Here is an 18,064-nt window from a genome sequence, read left to right as displayed (position 1 = left end):
TGCTTACGGATTACTCACAAATTGATAGCATCTTAGGTTGTGTTTGGATGGGGTGATTTTTGGGGGGAATGTAATTCTAGAGGGTATTTTAAATCCCTTAAAATGAAATACCTTGTTTGGATATTTATTTGTGGAATTCTGAAAATACTGGTAATTAAAAGAGGTAATTTAATTAAGGGATTATGGGGTAATCAGAATACCCTCAAAATAGGAAGTAATTGGAAAATCCACCCGATCTCATCCATTGCGATCTCGCTCTCGCTCTCGCTCTCATTCCCGATCTCACTCTCGCTCTCGCTCGCGATCTCGTTCTCTGCAATCTCGTTCTCTGCAAATCCCGATCTCACCCTCTCTGCAATCTCGCTCTCCCGATCTCACTCTCTCTGCAATCTCGCTCTCTCGTTCTTGCTCTCCCGATTCATGGAGTTTCTTCCCCCTTGATTCAGGTACAATCTCTTGATTCTTTCACCAATTTTGCATTATTGTTGTTGTTTTTTCGAATTTGATTTTGTTTTTGGAGTTGAAATATCTGTTTTGTTCTTGTCTTGAGTTTTGTTTGTTGATGCTAGTACTGGGTTTGTCATGTTTTTTGCTCCATTTTGTGCCTGGTTCAGAAGCAGATGAACATAGGTGTGAACATAGGTGTACTGGGTTTGTCATGTTTTTTGCTCCATTTTGTGCCTGGTTCAGAAGCAGATGAACATAGGTGTACTGGGTTTGTCATGTTTTTTCTCCATTTTGTGTCTGAGCTAAAATGTTTAAGAACAAGACAAAAGTAGGAGGAGTGCTCTAAAAATGTTTAAGAAATATGCTTAAATTTTCCCCTCCTCTTGTTTGCATATTGATATACTATATAGCACTTTCAGCTGTGTAGTTTCTGGTTTGGTTTGAAATTATGAACACAACTAAGCAATCAAACTCACAGAGTGTAGTCTTTCTCTTCTTTCCTTCAGCTAAGGTTGTGGTTGAACTTGCGAAATCCAGACTAATCCAAGCTGCTGTGCAATTACACCCATCATTTGTCTCTCTGGATGACATCAATGGTATGAATTCTCAATATTTAGCATTTCTTCTGTCTGCATATTTTAGCATTTCTTCTCAATTATAATGAGTGTTTTTTATGGATTGTGCTTGCAATCTATTTTTCTGAAGGTCAATAATTTGCTACACAGGGGTATCTATATTTTGTAATTGATTAATCATTGTCAGACTAGGAGGATTTAGCTACATTATAAAGACCTTGTTCTATCTATGCCTTCATAATTTTGTTAGACTCCTCTCATAGATTTATGCCACATTTTGTAGTTTTCAGTCAAGAGATGTAGCTAAATAATTCAACTAGGGTAGTTATTTTTACTGCATAAGGAAAATAATACCAAATCACTGTATTGTGAACCTGTGAACCATGCCAATTATATCAGACATTGAATCTTTTTTATGCTAGTACTAGCTGTTCCACGGCTTGGTTGGTGTGAAGGAGGGTTTAGCCTGGTCTTAGAGAGGGTTCTGAACTGATTCTTTGTTGCTGGTTTTTTCAGGTGTGGCTCCTCTAGCTGCTGGTGTTAGTGTGGAGAGGCAGGTGCGTGTTAGCCTCTTTCTGTGTCTAAGTGTTCTGCCATTTTGGCTTCCTTTTTTTGCAGCAGTGGGTGGCTCCTTTCTCTGTGTCAGTTCTGTTTTAAAGAAACATTACTCTTAATTTGCATTCTCCAAGATTGCATATATTATCAATTGCCCAATAGCAGTTTAATGTTGATAGTTTGAATGAGTGTGCTGTAAGACATTTTATTTTTGTGAACATGATGCAGGTGTAGATTTCAAAGTTAAATACATTACAATTGGTGGGAAAAAGTTAAAACTTGCTATTTGGGACACAGGTAATTTTTCATGTATTAATCTTAACTTCTAGAAAGTCAATCTTTAGTTTTTTTTTACCAGTCATTTATGAGGTTTCCTTTTTTATTTTGTGTTCTTTGCTTTCATTGAATGGTTTCAAATTTCTATATTAGTTAATGGTTTCAAATTTCTATTTTAGTTAAGGACTTAAGGTGTGGAACTTCTTGTAGTATTACAAACATATGTTGTAAATTGAGTGTGGAAGTGCTGAAGCTCTCATGTACTTAACTATTTGAGCTATAATTGCAATAAGCTACATTTGTTAGATAGAGATAAGGAACTACTTCTGGTATACTATATTCGACTATCTATATTACAACTTATGGTCTATTTTCTCTTCCTGTTTCTTTTGTCTCTGCTATTTCTGGTGCTGCTGGCTATCTTGCTGTGGTGTTCTCTTACTTCCTATTTTCTTTATAGTGTCATGCAATATTGATGTTTTATTATATATTTTTTTTATAGTTAACAAATGGATCTTAGAGTAGTTGACACTTCAGTTCTTTTACGAAAACGTAAAAGAAATGAAGAAGAAGAGGCAAAATTGCAGGAGCAAATAACATTCATTGTTGCTAGTATCGTTGCTATGCTTTTAGGTGTAGTAGCTTGGTATCATGAGATGCATTTTGTTAAGGAACCGTCCCGAAATTGGGAATTGGAAAGACGCAATTTCCTTAATCGTCTATATAGAGGAACTGAAAGTGATTGCATTGAACAATTAAGAGTCAGTAAAAGGGCATTTTTTAAACTTTGTGGAATTTTACAAGATAAAGGACAGTTGGTAAGAACAAGAAATGTCCCAACGATTGAAGCAGTGGCAATGTTTTTGCACATCCTTGCTCACAACCTAAAGTACAGAGTAGTGCACTTTACCTATTATAGATCCAAAGAAACAATAAGTAGGCAATTCAACAATGTCCTACGAGCTGTGATGAAAGTGAGTGGGGAATATTTGAAGTTTCAAGACCATAATAATCTAGAGGGCTCTGAGGCATACAAATGGAGATGGAAAAAAACCAATTATTAGTTACTTTCTGGTCGACGCATGATATACAATTAATATTAATTGAATGATTGATCAGAACTAATTGTGGCTTGATTCATCCAACTATTAGTTAAATGCTTAGTATGTTGTCTTGTATATGTATATTCTGTTTATTTTCAGAAACTCTTCATGTTTATTTATTTTCAAACAGCTGGACCAGAGACTTGGACAGTGAGGAGCTATTGGAACAGTTGCTATATTGACTTGTTGGTTGCCGGGTAATATTTTATAACTTGAGGATATTCATCATCTTTTTGTTATTTGATCTGTTTGTTGTGGACACTTCAATTAGGTTCAAGTGCTCTATTTTTCTTCTGGTTATTAGTAATTGTCTAATGTTTGTTTATGTTTGAAGGAGAGATGAGGGGAAAAAGGAAAATGACGGAAGCTAGTAATGAGGATAAGAAAGATGATAGCAGAGCTTACTTTACTTGGAACTTGGAGATGGACCGTGCACTTGCTGATATACTTAGAGATCAAAGAAGCATGGGAAACAAGAGTGATGGTGCATGGAAAGGAGTGGCATATAACACTGCGGCTCAAATGTTGTCTTCACGCTTCAATTTGCAACTTATTGGAGAGAATGTTAAAAACCGCATCAAGCTGTGGAGATCATGGTATGGCATTGTTAGTGACATCCTTAGTCAAAGTGGTTTTGATTGGGATGGAACCAAATATATGATTTCTGTTACAAATGAAGATGCATGGAATGAGTATGTTAAGGTAATGATTTTTAATGTTATTACTATTTAATTAAATTATTGTTTGTGTTAGTATTAATATGCTGTCTATTTTCTTTGTAGTCACATAATGACGCTAAGAGGTTCCGATTTAAGGTGATTGCTAATTGGGATGACATTGTAGACTTGTGTGCTAAAGATAGAGCAACAGGAATTGGAGCAGAGACATCCTTGGATGCAGATGACATCATGAGCAAAGAAGCAAATGAGGATGGAGCTTATATTGTGGATATTGATGCTGATGAACAAAGCTCTACAACAAGGAAAAGCAAACAACCAATGGAATTCAAAAAGGGAAAAAGTGGAGAAAAGAATGGGATAATTACTTCAATGAATAAAGTGGCTGAGTCATTGAGTGAATTTGTACAAGCAACTAGAAAAGGGGTGAAAAATGTCCAAGAAGTGGTTCATGATGTGATGGATGAGCTAAAGAACATTCCGGACCTTAATGGCACTCAATGGCTCAAAGCAGTGGATTGGCTTTCAGAAAATCCAAATAAGTTGGAGATTTTGAAAGTTCTTCCCATTGAGAGAAAGAAAGATTACATCTTAGCTTTTATGCACTGATTCGTGATTTGCTATAGTTTATGGACCCATTTGTAGTGTTTCCAACTTTCCACTATGCCACTGTTGAGACTTTTTTTTATTTAATTTTCATTTGGATTGATGTTAGCACTTGTTACTGTTGAGACTTTCTTTTATTTAATTTTCATTTGGATTGATATTAGCACTTGTTAAAAACACAGTTTTAAATTTAAAGTAATAGGAAATGTGATATCTCCATGAATGTATTAGAAATTTGTGATCCAACTAATTTCAGATTTTTGAGTCAATTCAGGGGGTTTGGGCCAATTATAAAATTTTGGGTTAATTTTAAGTTAAGTTTTTTTATTATAATTATCCAAATAATATTAATTAGATTAAAAAAATAAGATAAAGGAAATTCAATTGATTCAATTGAATTCCCTAGCATTACCCAAACAAAGAATTTTAAAATTGATGGAATTTAATCACCTTATCCAAACAAGGGAATTTGAAAATCAAAGGAATTCAATTGAATCAATTAAATTCCCTAGAATTTAAAATCCCTTGGATTTCTACAATCCTCCATCCAAACACAACCTTAGGGTGGCAATGCTCAACTAGCAGATATTTAGGCTCTCCTCCATGTCGTCCTGTTATTGTGGAGCATGGGCATCAAGCAAGCGTTCTATGAGACAGACTGTTTGGAGATTGTTTCCTTTCTTAGGGACAACACATTCGTATACCACGAGTTTGCTAGTGAGCTGTGAGATTTGCATGATCTTCCGGTGAGAGATTGGGACGTTCGTCTTCGTCACATATCAAGGGATGCTAACGAGCTCGTTGATGGTCTTGTTGCTATTGGTCTCAGGTTACAATGTTGTTTTACTGTTTTAGATTCTCCATATGTAGAAATTTCTCCTCCCCAGAGATGTTCTAGCTCTGTAGTTGTTTGTTTAATTTTCCCATTCACAAAAAAATCACTTTACTCTACTTAAAACTTATGAGACTAGTGAGAATCCTAACATCTTCAAATAAAACCAAGAAATCCAATGTTCATACACAAAAGCTCACACAATAGCATACTGGACTCGACCCAATAAACTGATATAAACATGATGATTCCAAAAAGTAGTCCAAAGTAAATCACATTAACAAGTGAGCTCGCATGAGAACATATATCATGTCTTACATTCAAACTAGATATTATACTCGTGCGTTGCACGGGTTTACTTACAATATTTTTTAACATTATTTAAAAATTATTATAGTTCAACTAAATAAATAAAAAATATTTTTTTATTATAAATATAAAAAAATTGAGTTAAGACATTTCAATAAATATTATTATAGTTATTTTTGTACAAATAATTAATATTGTTTAAATTTAATTATTTGAATAGAAATAATTTTAACAATTAGAATTTTTATTTATTTAATAATATAAAAAATTATTAAGTTTATTTAAAATATTTAAATTACGTAAAAATGTTAAGTAATAAGTGCTTAATGTCATGAAATAAGTTTTGATATCATTTTTTATATATTTTACCTGGAAAGTCATTTACATACTGTGACATTTCAAGACCAAGAAGAATAAATTAATTTTAACTTTTTGAATTATAATAAGTGATAACTTAAAATAGCCTTTTGACAAAAAAATTCTTAAAATACTATCTCATGAATTTAGTTTTTTTCAACTTATTTAGTTTGCGAATGTTTTCTCACATCCGATAGTCATGAGACTAATCTCTTGAGGCTCTACGATCACGTTAAGTAGATAGGTCAAACATCTCACAACAAACATTTATTCAACTTTGGCTGTTATTATTTTTCTCTATTATGCTTCCTCGAGTAATTAAATACCTTTTAGCGGCATTTTTCAATTTCAAAATATTTGATCCATATTATTTGTTATTAAATAATTTTAATTTTTAATATTTGTCAAATGCAAAACTTAAGATACAAAGTTCAAGTAAATTTTTAGTTTATGAATGTTTTTATTTAATGTAAATAGTTTAATAGTTTTTGACAATATAAATTTTTTCAATTTTAATATAATTATTGTTTAATATATTTATTACATTTTTTTATGCTTTTAATATGCAACACTTGAGTTTGCTTATGTATTTAATGCAAAAACTCAAGTGTGCTTTACACATATATATAGATAGATAGATACTTTTTAATAAAATAACAATACAACACAAATATAAACCCCACCAACGAATAAATGCTCCCTTAACCAATGATTCACTTGTAATTGTCTCGGGCACATCCTCAACTCACTTGAACATCATCAAAACTGCAAGCTCACATCTTATTCACCATCAATCAAACCACAAACCATATACATTATATTGAACTACGTTCAATTAACCAAACCAACACCCAACTTGTTCCACCGTTTAAGCCCAACTCGCAGCACCAACCAAATCATGGTGTCCACTCTAAAATTCAACCCAGATCCATGAGAACAACCCCAGAACGAAGATCCCCAAGCACCACAGCAAAGCAAAATCTCCACCGTGACCATACCGCTCTGAAGGACCGCACTTTAACAAATTTTGTTATAGAAATTCAAGAAGAGAAGGCTAGCATGGTCATGTTGGTCATATTGACCACTGTAAGGAAGTTGTTTTGCACTGTCATATATGTAATGAAATAATGAATGATCTAGATTAAATAGATTTTAAAAAGAAAAATACAAAACTAGCATCTTCCTTCTCTTATAGAACTAGGTCACCACACTGCCATTAATTTTGCATACGGTTGAAGTTGATCAAAAGTAGCACAAGAAAGGGGGGTTTGATTTGTGCCATCCAAAAACTTGGATTTTCAAACGATTAAGAGCATAAATGCTTGACTAGTTGTTTGGTGCAGTGGAAATGTGAGAGCAGAGAAAGAGTCAATGAACACCATCATTTTTATCCTGATTCACCCCCTGAACGATAGGGCTACATCCAGTCCTTGGCTATACCAAGATTTCACTAAGCACAAGTATCAAGGACTTCTCCATACAAATATTCTTGTCCATGTCTCTTCAGACATTTTCTCACTGCCACTCCAAGCATACCAAGTATTCTCAGGACTTATCCTTACAAGTATTAGAAGGAATTCTCCTTACAAGTATTAGTAGGACTTCTCCTTAGTAAGTATTATCGGGACTCCTCCTTACAAATTATTATTAGGACTTCTCCTTAAACAATTTTTCTCAAGATTGTCCACTTCTACAGAGTTCTCATCTTCTAAGAGTGATTGTAGAGACTAACAAGTTAGGGACTATAAAGTATTGATGGCGAGATTTGAATCTAAGTATTTACTTTATGTTCTATTACATGAGAAATTTAGAGAGAGATTTGACTCTTATGAAAATCTTCTCTTCATGTTGAAGCAGGCAGTGATGATGATGATGGTATACTCTATAGTGTGTATGTCATCAACTGCTTATACTTATGAGCAAAAGCTACTGAAATTGTGAGCCTGAAGCTTCTTTTATTTTGAGCGCAAAAGCTTATTCTGCAAGTCTTCATATCTTCCCTTTATACTTTTGAATCTTCTGCCAGAGAAAGATAGTCATTGGAGTTCTTCACATGGCTTCTAGCCGTTGGATCAAACAATGCTATTGTGTACCTGATGTCAGTTGCATCAAATACAAAGCACTGTTTGATGAAGACCTTTAGCTAAAAAAGATGTAGTCTGTCAGCTTGTGGGTAGCATAGGTCTAAGCTTTTATTCGTTGGTGTATAGATATAGTAATTTGATAGTTACACCATTGTACTTTTCACTTTGCATTGTACTTTTTCAGAACATGTGATCTTGACTTCGAGACTTCTTCGAGAAGCTATTCTGAGCTCTTTTCCAATTTGATTGTAACGGTCATTCTTCAGACATTTCAACTTTCCTCCCCGATAGACTTTGTTTCATTCAGATGATCTGCTTTCATCGCTTTTCTACTTCAGTCGTCTTTCAATTCTTCAGACGATCGTTCTGCTTCACTCATTCTTCTTTCAATCTTTCTATATGTCATTTAGAACTTGGATGATAACCTTTGACCAACCACTTGTAGCTTCTTCTTAGGAGATAGATTATCTTGATAATGTGTTGCCTGAATAAGATAGATGCTAGTAGGTGAGATGCAAATAAGTAACACAAGAAAGAGGGGTTTGAATTGTGTTCTAGAAAATTTCCTTTTAAAACTTTGGTTTGTGAAAAGAATATTAGTTCTTGAAAACGTTTAGTGAAACTTTTCTTAAACCGTTTTAGTACAGCAAAAATATAAGAAAGTAAAGGCAGACGATCAGCACACATAGATTTATATTGGTTCACCCTAAACGATTGGGCTACGTCCAGTACTTGGCCACCACCAAGATTTTCACTAGCAAGTATCAAGGACTTCTCCGGTACAAGTATTCTCAAGGACTTCTCCAATAAGTATTATCACGGACTCCTCCAAGTATTCTACAGGACTCCTCCCATAGCAGAAGAAGTCACTCTCAATCCGATCTAGCAAGAAATGTTATACCGATAAAGTCAAGCGAGAGAGCTCATTAAGAAGGCCATGACTCCTCCTACAATCTTTACAAGATTAATTCACTCTACAAGATTTCTCTTCGTACAAGAGTATAAGTAGAGAATTTATAGCACTGGAACTCTAAGTGTTTGGGTTCAGATTTGACTTTGGTTCACTTGAGAGTTCTAAGTCTAAGAGAGAAGAGAATAAAGAGGTATGTCTCTTTTAAGGTACGAGGTTCTCTCTTTCACTTTGCAGAGGTAGTGATTTGGATTTGACACTTAAGGTATTTTCTACTTTGAGCTTTGAATGCTTTGAAGAAGATTGGAATGAATGCTTTGAGTTCTTTTCTTTCAGAATTAATTCTCTTAGTTCTCAATCTTCATGAATGCCTTATATACTCGCTTGCTAGTGTTGTAGCCGTTGAGAGACATGATCCGTGTAACACCCCGACTTTTGGGGGTCACAATTAGTAACCTATTAAATAAAATGAAATGATTTTCCAAATATGATTTAATAAAAGCGGGTATATTTTTTTTCGTTTGCTTGCTTTCCAAAATATTTCCAAAACTTGATATGCATACTCTTACCCAAACCCTTACATCCGGCCTTGACAAGGCAAGCACCCGTGAGTGACGACGGATGTTCAAGTCGTATAAAATATACAGTGAAGTAATATCTTAACCGACAACAAAGTTCAAAATGTGATGACACCCTAAGTCCAATATACTTCCTACAATCCCCTCACTGGAGATTCGCAGAAGAGTAATGCATCGGAACCTACCCAAGACCAAAGTAAGTATTACAATCTTCCTTACGAGCTTCAACCAATGACGGTAAGCTTCTCTACCCAAGGCTCTAGCCTTACATCTAACTATTATTTTACAAGTCTTTGGTTGGTTCACTCACTCCAAGCAAATCTTCTCGTCAAACAGTCCAATCACCTCCTTGCAGCAATCAACAGCTACTCGAAGCAACACCTATTAGGGCCTGGCAGTTTGCCGACCGCCCAAACACAGACAAAGCAAACAAGGCAGAAAGGGTCAACTTCCTAGAGTAATGTAATATAAGTCCTAGCTAGATTTAGCATAGTTAAATAGCGTGTGAATAATAATTAGACACAACATAAGTCGTTCTCTATCCTTTGAACGTCAAGTTATCAGTCCATCACTCGCCGCCTGCGCCTAGATGTATCTTCATTTCCTTGCCAGGGCAGCGTCACGTATCACTAATTGAAACGCACGACTCAGCGGTCAATCATCTAGCACGATGAGCTCTATACTCTCTAATCAACGAACAGATAACAGGATCAAGGACTAGCCCCTTAATCGATCCAAGTAATAGGAGTTAAGGTCTAACCTCTTCAGCAAATAACAAATAGTATGACTAAGGTCAATCCTCTAAATCAACTAACACATAATAGGATTAAGGTCCAACCACTTTAATCCAAGGACAAATAATATGATTAAGGTCCAACCACTTTAATCAAATAGCAACAATAGGATTAAGGTCCAGCCACTTTAATCCACAAGCAATAAATAGGATTAAGGTCCATCCTCTTTAATCCATAAGCAAATAATAGGATTAAGGTCCATCCTCTTTAATCCAACAACGAATAATATGATTAAGGTCACACCCCTTAATCAAGAGTACTTAATAGGATTAAGGTCCAGCCACTTTAATCCAGGGGTAAACAATACGATTAAGGTCCATCCTCTCTAATCGATGGATAAATAATATGATTAAGGACAAACCTCTTAATCAAAGAATAATTAATAGGATTAAGGACAAGCCCCTTAATCAAGTCATGCAGGTATGCAAGAGCTAGCAAACCACGATTCGTCCTCACCCGGATACGTGTCTAGCTATGGTTCATGTCTCTATCGTTTTTCCCTAAGGTAAACGTCGGTCCATTGACCAATCTCTTCACAACAAGGAGTAACACCTGCACTTAATGGCGGTTCTACTCATAACGGCTCCTCTTCATGATGTTAACAACTCGAATCATTATCTTTACTCGAACCTCAGCTCTTCGTCCCTTCCCATTTTCGAACTCATTTCATATCCTAAGTCTTCCTCGAAAGGGGTTATGTTTATCATTCAAAGTGTTCTATCTGGAGTTAATTCATTATGGAATTTATTCTCAAATCAAGTCTTATGCATTTATTTGTTTCGAAATCTAACAAGTCAAGAGATCCCCATTATCCCCAAGTTTCCTTTCCCGAGAAAGCCTCGATCCTACATGTCAACAGTAGCACAGTCCTTCCGACAGATCCTACTTGCTAACTCTCGTAACACTCCGCATTCGAAATCGATATATCCATAAGGTTTGGGCATAAGACAAGATTCATGCACTTTTGCAATTAAAAGGAATAGAACAGGTCTATCCACTATAAAACAATAAGACGGAAACCAGTAAACGGCCGAAGCCTCCAGAAAACGGAGACGCACGCCACTATCAGTTCACAATGGCCGAAGCCTCAGAAAACATTTTCCCAGTCCAGTCCAACAGTCATAATCAAAAGCAATAAACAGGTCGAAGTTATCGACGCCTAAATCATATAGCTAATAACTAGGAGAGTTGCCCTTACCTCGAGTTGTTCCAGTCTCGCGGTGTAGGTCTCCCTCACAAGCTTGTTTAGTCAATCCCAAAGTTTCCACAATTGAACCTTTGAGCACACAAAGCAATAATGAATCAACACAAGTCGATACAGTCGAAACAATCCTAACAAATGTTCGACAAAGCTCAAGAAGCTTCAGAGTACCACATTTAGGCACGAATGGAAGGGCTTCCCCCGAATGGATGAGTTTTGACTCGATTCAAGTTTGGTACAAAAACACTTTATTCGCTAAAACGTGCATAACTCGAGCTACAGAACTCGGAATGACACGAAACCGGCGCCAAAATTTTGACAATAGGAAGAGCTACGCAATGGCTCAGGTCATAGAGACCCAACAATTATTTTTGGACACGGTACCCAAGCAAATAGGTTTCGGCCACTATGGAAAATAGGGTTTTCGAACTTTTTCTTCGATCTAAATCAATTCCTAGGTATTCTTAGGCGATATCTAGGCCAGGGAAACTCTCAGAAAAATTATCGGGTTGAAAACTGTCGCAGGGGTATTTTGGTCAATATTTTTAGCTCAGAATTTCAAAACTGAATTTTCGAAAAACAAATTGGATGGGAATGTCAACAACGACGTTTATGACGACTAATCCTACTAGCACTAAGCTCAATCGTCAGTTTTAAGCGTAAAGAACGAAACTTTGCCCAGAAATGGGTATTTGATGCAAAAATTGATTCCGGCGGAATTCCGGCGACATTACGGAAAAACTAATCCGACAGAAGTGCTCTTGGGCACGTAGGGAAGATGTTTAGACAGAGAAATCAAGCTATTTGGACAATTTTACAAAAAGCTCCAAACTTTGAGCTCAGAAAAACATAGAAAAAGTCGACAGATCTGACGATCAGAAGTGAGGGATAGTAACTATACCTCGATGTCTTCGATTAGCAACGAACGGTGAAGCAATCGGGCAAGAAACGGCGAAAATCAACTTCTCCTCTCCTCCTCTCAAGCTCTCGGCCTCTTTCTCTCAAAGGTGAGAATTTTTTTGTTTTTTTTTCATTTTCCACCTATTTATAGGATTTGGAAAATGCGGAAAAATGATTATTTCGCGATTCCGATTTTTCCTACTGATTCCAACGTATTTTAGACACGATATTCTCCCCGCTGAATCTTCTAATTCTTCAAAGAAATATCAGTATGATTTTTGGTTTTCGAGGCTTGTTTTTAATGCTTACCGGCATTAAAAATGCACTTTATGCACTTTATGATATTGACCTCGGATGCAGAAACTTCCTTCTGAAGAAAGATTCGGAACGTCGATTAGAGTGGGCGTACGCAGATGAATTCTTTATTTGAAGCTCCGAATGGAAAAAGTCTTCATCGTCCGTTGATTTTAGGGTTTCTGAACTATCAGGGATTCGGTTTCGGCAAACCTCCGAGTATCGGAATTTGACGTTCGTACATTCCAGGGTTTCGTAACGAAACGCTGGTTATGGAATGGAATAAGAGAAAGTCTTATCTTCCTCTAGAAGATTTTTGGAAAATTTCCTATAGTGTTCCAAAGCTGGAAGTTTGTTGGAAATTATATTCCTATAGTGTTCCAAAGCTGGAACATAGTTTTGTTTCCTAAGGTTCTTGTCCTAGGTTTTAAATGCGAATATTAGTCGTGCTATAACTTTTATCGACTTTGATACAATCTTTAGCTTTTCTTGAACTTCCTCCTTACACAAAATCATTCCATCCATTTACTCCTTGTTCAGGTTTTCCCTCCACGTTACATCAAATTAATCGTGAAAAGAAATTTTATTCTGTTTATTCCAAACTTAAAAACTTGGGTCTCACATTACTACCCTCCAAAAAGAAAGTTTCGTCCTCGAAACTTAAGGTTCAGCAAAAAGTTTCGGATACGTTTCCTGGATCTTTTCCTTAAGCTCCCATGTAGCATCGCCTATGTCCTTGTTCCAAATGGCTTCCTCCGGCTAAACCCTTCGTCACGCATGACAAGTTGTCCTTCAGCTCGATGTTGTCCGACTCCATCATACCTTCTCAAGAATCTTGTTTCCCAAGCATTTGTTTCCAAAGTCCAATACCAGCCATGATTCCAAAAACCATTCCCCAATATAAAGCTGATCAGACTTATTATCAAGAAAATGAGAGTTTGAAAAATTTACTGATACGGCCAATGAATCATTTCCACCATGACAGCTTCAACATCTGCACTTGCTGAAGTGTTTCAAAGACCGGTCGTTACCATCCAACAACCAGCAAGATACGATTGAGGTCTATCCTCTCAATCGATTTACACACGCGGTATAGGTCCATCCACCAAACCGACAATAGGCACAGTTAGGGTCCATCCTCCTCAAAGGCCAACAAAATACAAATTAAACAAGTGTCATGCCCATACTGAAACACACTGATCGGCGTCCCGCCCAGGTGATCCAGATGCAACATCACAAACTCAGACACAGGAAAACAATGGACTTCGAGTTCAAGGATTCCTTCCACCTATTGACTCGCACGGTGGCCCAATCCACCACCTCGCCCGCTCGATGATACCTGCCACCATCGAAATTGTCCGATCTGTGGTACTAACACCGTATAAGATCGTTGGTTCCAGCCAACCAAATCCTGCTTTTCCTGATGGTCATCCACCATCTCGTTCTGAACAATGGCCCCATCCACCATTCTTGTTTAACTGACAACTCCATCCAGCGCCAGATTTGTTCGATCAATGGCAAAATCGCCGTATAAGATCGTCGGTCCAGTCCACTTCTTGGTCTGACCAATGGTTTGGTTCCACCATCTTCCATCCCTGAGGGTGAACACAACATATAACCACTAAGTAAAATTCAACGCAGGGAAAGTATTGACTTGGCCAGTGTACTTCCCCATCTATGTGACTCAATAGCGAGTCTTCAACTCAACAAAATGCATCATGCATAAGTCTAGTTCCTTTCAAACGTAACGTAGATTATAAGAAAGTCTTTCCCAAAAGCATCAACGGGGTCTACATCTTCAGTCTAGTAGTTTCATCGCAAGGGTAGTTCTATTACGACATAAGTGGTTCGAAATATAATTACAGACAACTAACAAACAAGTTCAAAACAAATGGTTCCAAAAAGTCCTCGTTCGAATTCCACCAATTCCTTGCTAGTTCCTTGCTCCGGCGGCTCTGTCCACATTCAAATTGTATACCCTTCCTCCAGTCGCAGGACGTTTCCCCCTTGCTGTGTTCACCGACGGTTCAGCCTTTGGCATCTCGCAATCCTTAGCTTGATGGCCTGGTTGGTGGCACCTAAAGCATCGCGTACTCCTGTTCTTGCACTTATCAGCAAAATGTCCAGCCTCTCCGCATGTGAAACACACCACCTCACGCTTCAAAACTTGTCCTCTCTCTTCCCCCAATGCAGTCACCATCGGCTCGTGTTGTCCTGGTGCAGAATTGTCCCTTGCATAACGGTGATATGGCTTCCCCTGTCGCAACCTTCCCTTTTCTTGTTGATTCTGCAAGTTCAACCTCATTGGTCCCCCCGTACGTTGTAAGGCCCAAGATTTAACGCTTTGGATAAGTGAATAAAATAAAAGAGTTATTTGATTAAGATAAATTTGGGAAGGAAAGAGGTTCAGGAAAAGTCCAAGAATGTATCGAAAAACCGAAAGAGTTATAGCACGACTAACATACGCTTAATCCTAGGTCGAAGGTATTAGTGAATAGTTAATTTACGCTTTAGGACACGATGGAAACTAATTCCAAAAATCCTCAGAGAAATGTTAGAACTTCTCTTTTCCGTCCTTAAACAACCATTTCGATGCGAAATCCTGGAAAGTACGAACGTCAAATTCCAATTCTCGGAAGTTTGCCGAAACGGAATCCCTGATAATTCGAAAAACCTAAGATCGACAGACGATGAAGACTTTTTCTATCCGGAAACTCAAATGAAGATTCCACCCGCGTTCTCCTACTTCTCTCATCATTCCTAATCTTTCTTCAGAAGGAAGTTTTCTCGTCCGACGATCACTGCAAAAAGTAGTTTTTCGGGATAAACCGACTTACACCGACTTATGCCGATTTTGGATCTTTTGGTTTAATACCAAGAATTCTATTTTGAGTTCTGGAATTCTGTCGCCAGAACCTATCTTAGAATGCGCAGAGGAACGCGCAGGAAAAATCGGAATCGCAAAAAAATCATTTTTCCGTTTTTTCCAAAACCTATAAATAGCTTGAAAAATTAGATTTTTTGCAAAAAAACCCATTTCCCCCACCCCCAAAACCGCGAGTTCCTAGAGAGAGAGAGAGATCCGGATCTTCGTCGTTTCTTGCCCGTTTGCTTCACCGTTCGTCACTAATCGAAGACCTCGAGGTAGGTAATCTATACTCTCCTTCGAATCGTCGTTTCTGTCCATTTCTCCTGCGACTTTCTGAGTTCAAAATTTTGAGGTTTTTGAAAAACTGTTCAAATCAGCTGATTTCAGCGTCTAAACTTCTTCCCTGCATGCTCCTGAGCGTGTTCTGCGGATTAGATTTTGTCAAATGTCGACGAAATGCCGCCGGGATCAATTCCTACCCTAAATACCCATTTTTCGGCAAAGTCGCAACCTTTACGCTCTAATCTATCGACTTGGCTTAGTGCTAGTAGGATTTTGTCGTCATAAACGTCGTTGTGGACGTCCCCATCCAATTTGTTTTTCAAAAATCCAATTTTGAAATTCTGAGCTAAAAATAATGACCAAACTGCCCCTATATCAGTTTTCGATTCGAAAATTTTTCCGAGCCTAGAACCGTCTTAGTTATGGCTTATGTTAACCTAGGAACCAAGTTTGATCGAAGAAAAATCGGCCCTCCCAATTAAGGAAAGTGGCCGAGAGCTATATCAAGGGGGAGGAGAATCCGATTTTTCGAAAACTTGTCTTAACGCGTTAGATTGTCGTACCAAGGAGGTAGTAGTGTACTGTGTAACCCTAGGACTCTTTGATTGCTGAGTTTCTGACTCTTGGTGTTGATTTCTGTGATTTTTGCTTAAGGTTCGTTTGAGGAGATTCCAAGAAATCAAGGAGAAGAGTTTGGAGAACATCTTGAGGAAGAAGCTGGAAGACCCACCGGTGAGGGCTACTCTCTGAATTACTAGATAATGCTTTAGGTGTCGATGAAATTCGACTTGATTTATGTGTTATGCACCTAATTGCTAAATGTCTGAAATGATTTCTGAGGCTTCGGCCGAACTTGTTGAGTACTTGATGCCATGATATTGTGTGCTAAATGATTCACATGCTATGTGCTACATGGTTAACTTAGGATGTGTTGGAATATGCTGTTTATGTCTTTTGGTTGAGCTGTTTCATTGATGCTATTCCACTCGTGCCTATGTTTCCGGAAAGTGAGGATTACGGGCAGGTCATGCCGAATTTTTATGAGATTTTGAGAGAGTTTTAAAAGGACGAACGGAGTTCGGACCTTGTCATGCTCCAATGGATCGAGACCTTCTCAGGGAATTACTTGGGTTTATGGGAACTTTGAAACTCATAGGGAATACGATAAGACTAAAAAGAGCTATTTTTATAAAGAAATTCATAAGATATTAAACAACCTCTAAACCTTTAAATAAAGATAACAATCTCGGATGCAAGCTTTGGATTGAAGTTTAGTTTTGGAAAACGAGAAGTGTCGTCGGATCCAAGTGTTGGGAAGATTTCGAGTTTTGGGTATGTTGATACTCATTCGCTCTGGGAGCAGTTTGTTTAGCCATCCAAGGGATGAGCCGAGAAGCTTCACGGAGGTGTGAGACCTTGTGAATGCGTGATACTCCACTGAGGCGTGAGACCTTGTGGAAAGCATGGATCTTCACTGAGGCGTGAGACCTCGTGAACAGCATGAAACTTCATTGAAGCGTGAGACTTCGTGCAAGTGTGTAAATTCACTGAGGCGTGAGACCTTGTGAAAGCATAAAACTTCACTGAAGCGAGAGACTTTGTGAATGTGTGAGACTCCACAGAAGCGAGAGACTTCGTGAGAGCATTGATGACTCGAAGAGTTGTCGTGAGTGGTTGCACTCTTTTGTTTATGATTAATTGTATTTTGTCGCAGAATCGACATTTACCTTAGGGTATTCTTTTAGAGACTTTAAGTTATCTAGAACACGTGGCGACGTGTCGGGTGAGGTCGGAGACGTTGTTTGGCTAATCACTTGCATTCATGCACTCATTTTGAGGTTAATACACGGCGTGATACCGGACCTCGGTGGATTCCAAAATGGTCATAAGACCCGGATTTCCATATTTAGGACACTACGGTGGTCCTCAGTAGCAGACGGAATGGCAGACCTACGGGTTCACTGCTGATCTGACTACTTTTGTGTGGTGTAAGAGACACGCGAGCAGGAAGGTACCCACCGTGGCTGGTGTTAGGGCCGCCTCGTTGATGTCCATCCTTCTTCCGGAATGCATTTTGTTACCCAGCATTGCATTTCATGCAACATACATGCTAACTTAGTTGCTGAGTGTGATTGGTAACTGTTTATCCTATTTTTGAGGCATGCTACTTGTTTTTATGGCTCTTTATATTCATTGTGATACATGCAACCCTAGGAAGCTATCCCAAAACTTATAAGCCTGAGAGGCGAGTATTTATTATCCTATAATTATATCTGGTTTTATTAATTATATAATTCTTTGGAGTTGACCCTCGCGTCTGCTGTGTGTGTTTGGGCGGACTACGCCATTTGTCAGATGAGTATGGGGGATTGGTTTACCATGGTCAGCCCGTCGGGGGGGACCAGGTACGAGATG

General features: G+C 37.8%; 1 protein-coding gene across 1 annotated transcript; it reads left to right on the top strand.

The window, feature by feature from the left end:
• The first annotated feature begins 2 nt into the window (after positions 1-2).
• On the top strand, positions 3-4,382 carry LOC130745214 (uncharacterized). Its single transcript, XM_057597371.1, has 6 exons — positions 3-446; positions 954-1,043; positions 1,539-1,874; positions 3,087-3,153; positions 3,291-3,658; positions 3,739-4,382. The coding sequence occupies exons 5-6, from the start codon at positions 3,296-3,298 to the stop codon at positions 4,240-4,242; spliced, it is 867 nt and encodes a 288-aa protein (XP_057453354.1). The 5' UTR covers positions 3-446; positions 954-1,043; positions 1,539-1,874; positions 3,087-3,153; positions 3,291-3,295; the 3' UTR covers positions 4,243-4,382.
• Positions 4,383-18,064: the final 13,682 nt, after the last annotated feature.

The sequence above is a fragment of the Lotus japonicus genome, chromosome 3 (genome assembly GCF_012489685.1).
Source record: "Lotus japonicus ecotype B-129 chromosome 3, LjGifu_v1.2".
Lineage (NCBI taxonomy): Eukaryota > Viridiplantae > Streptophyta > Magnoliopsida > Fabales > Fabaceae > Lotus > Lotus japonicus.
This window is presented reverse-complemented; position numbering and strand designations above follow the sequence as displayed.

Bases quoted from the DNA above. Each gene is read 5' to 3' on its own strand.
- LOC130745214 (XM_057597371.1), top strand. From the start codon at position 3,296: ATGAGGGGAAAAAGGAAAATGACGGAAGCTAGTAATGAGGATAAGAAA. The intron at 3,659-3,738 runs GTAATGATTTTT...TTTTCTTTGTAG, and splicing joins CATGGAATGAGTATGTTAAG to TCACATAATGACGCTAAGAG.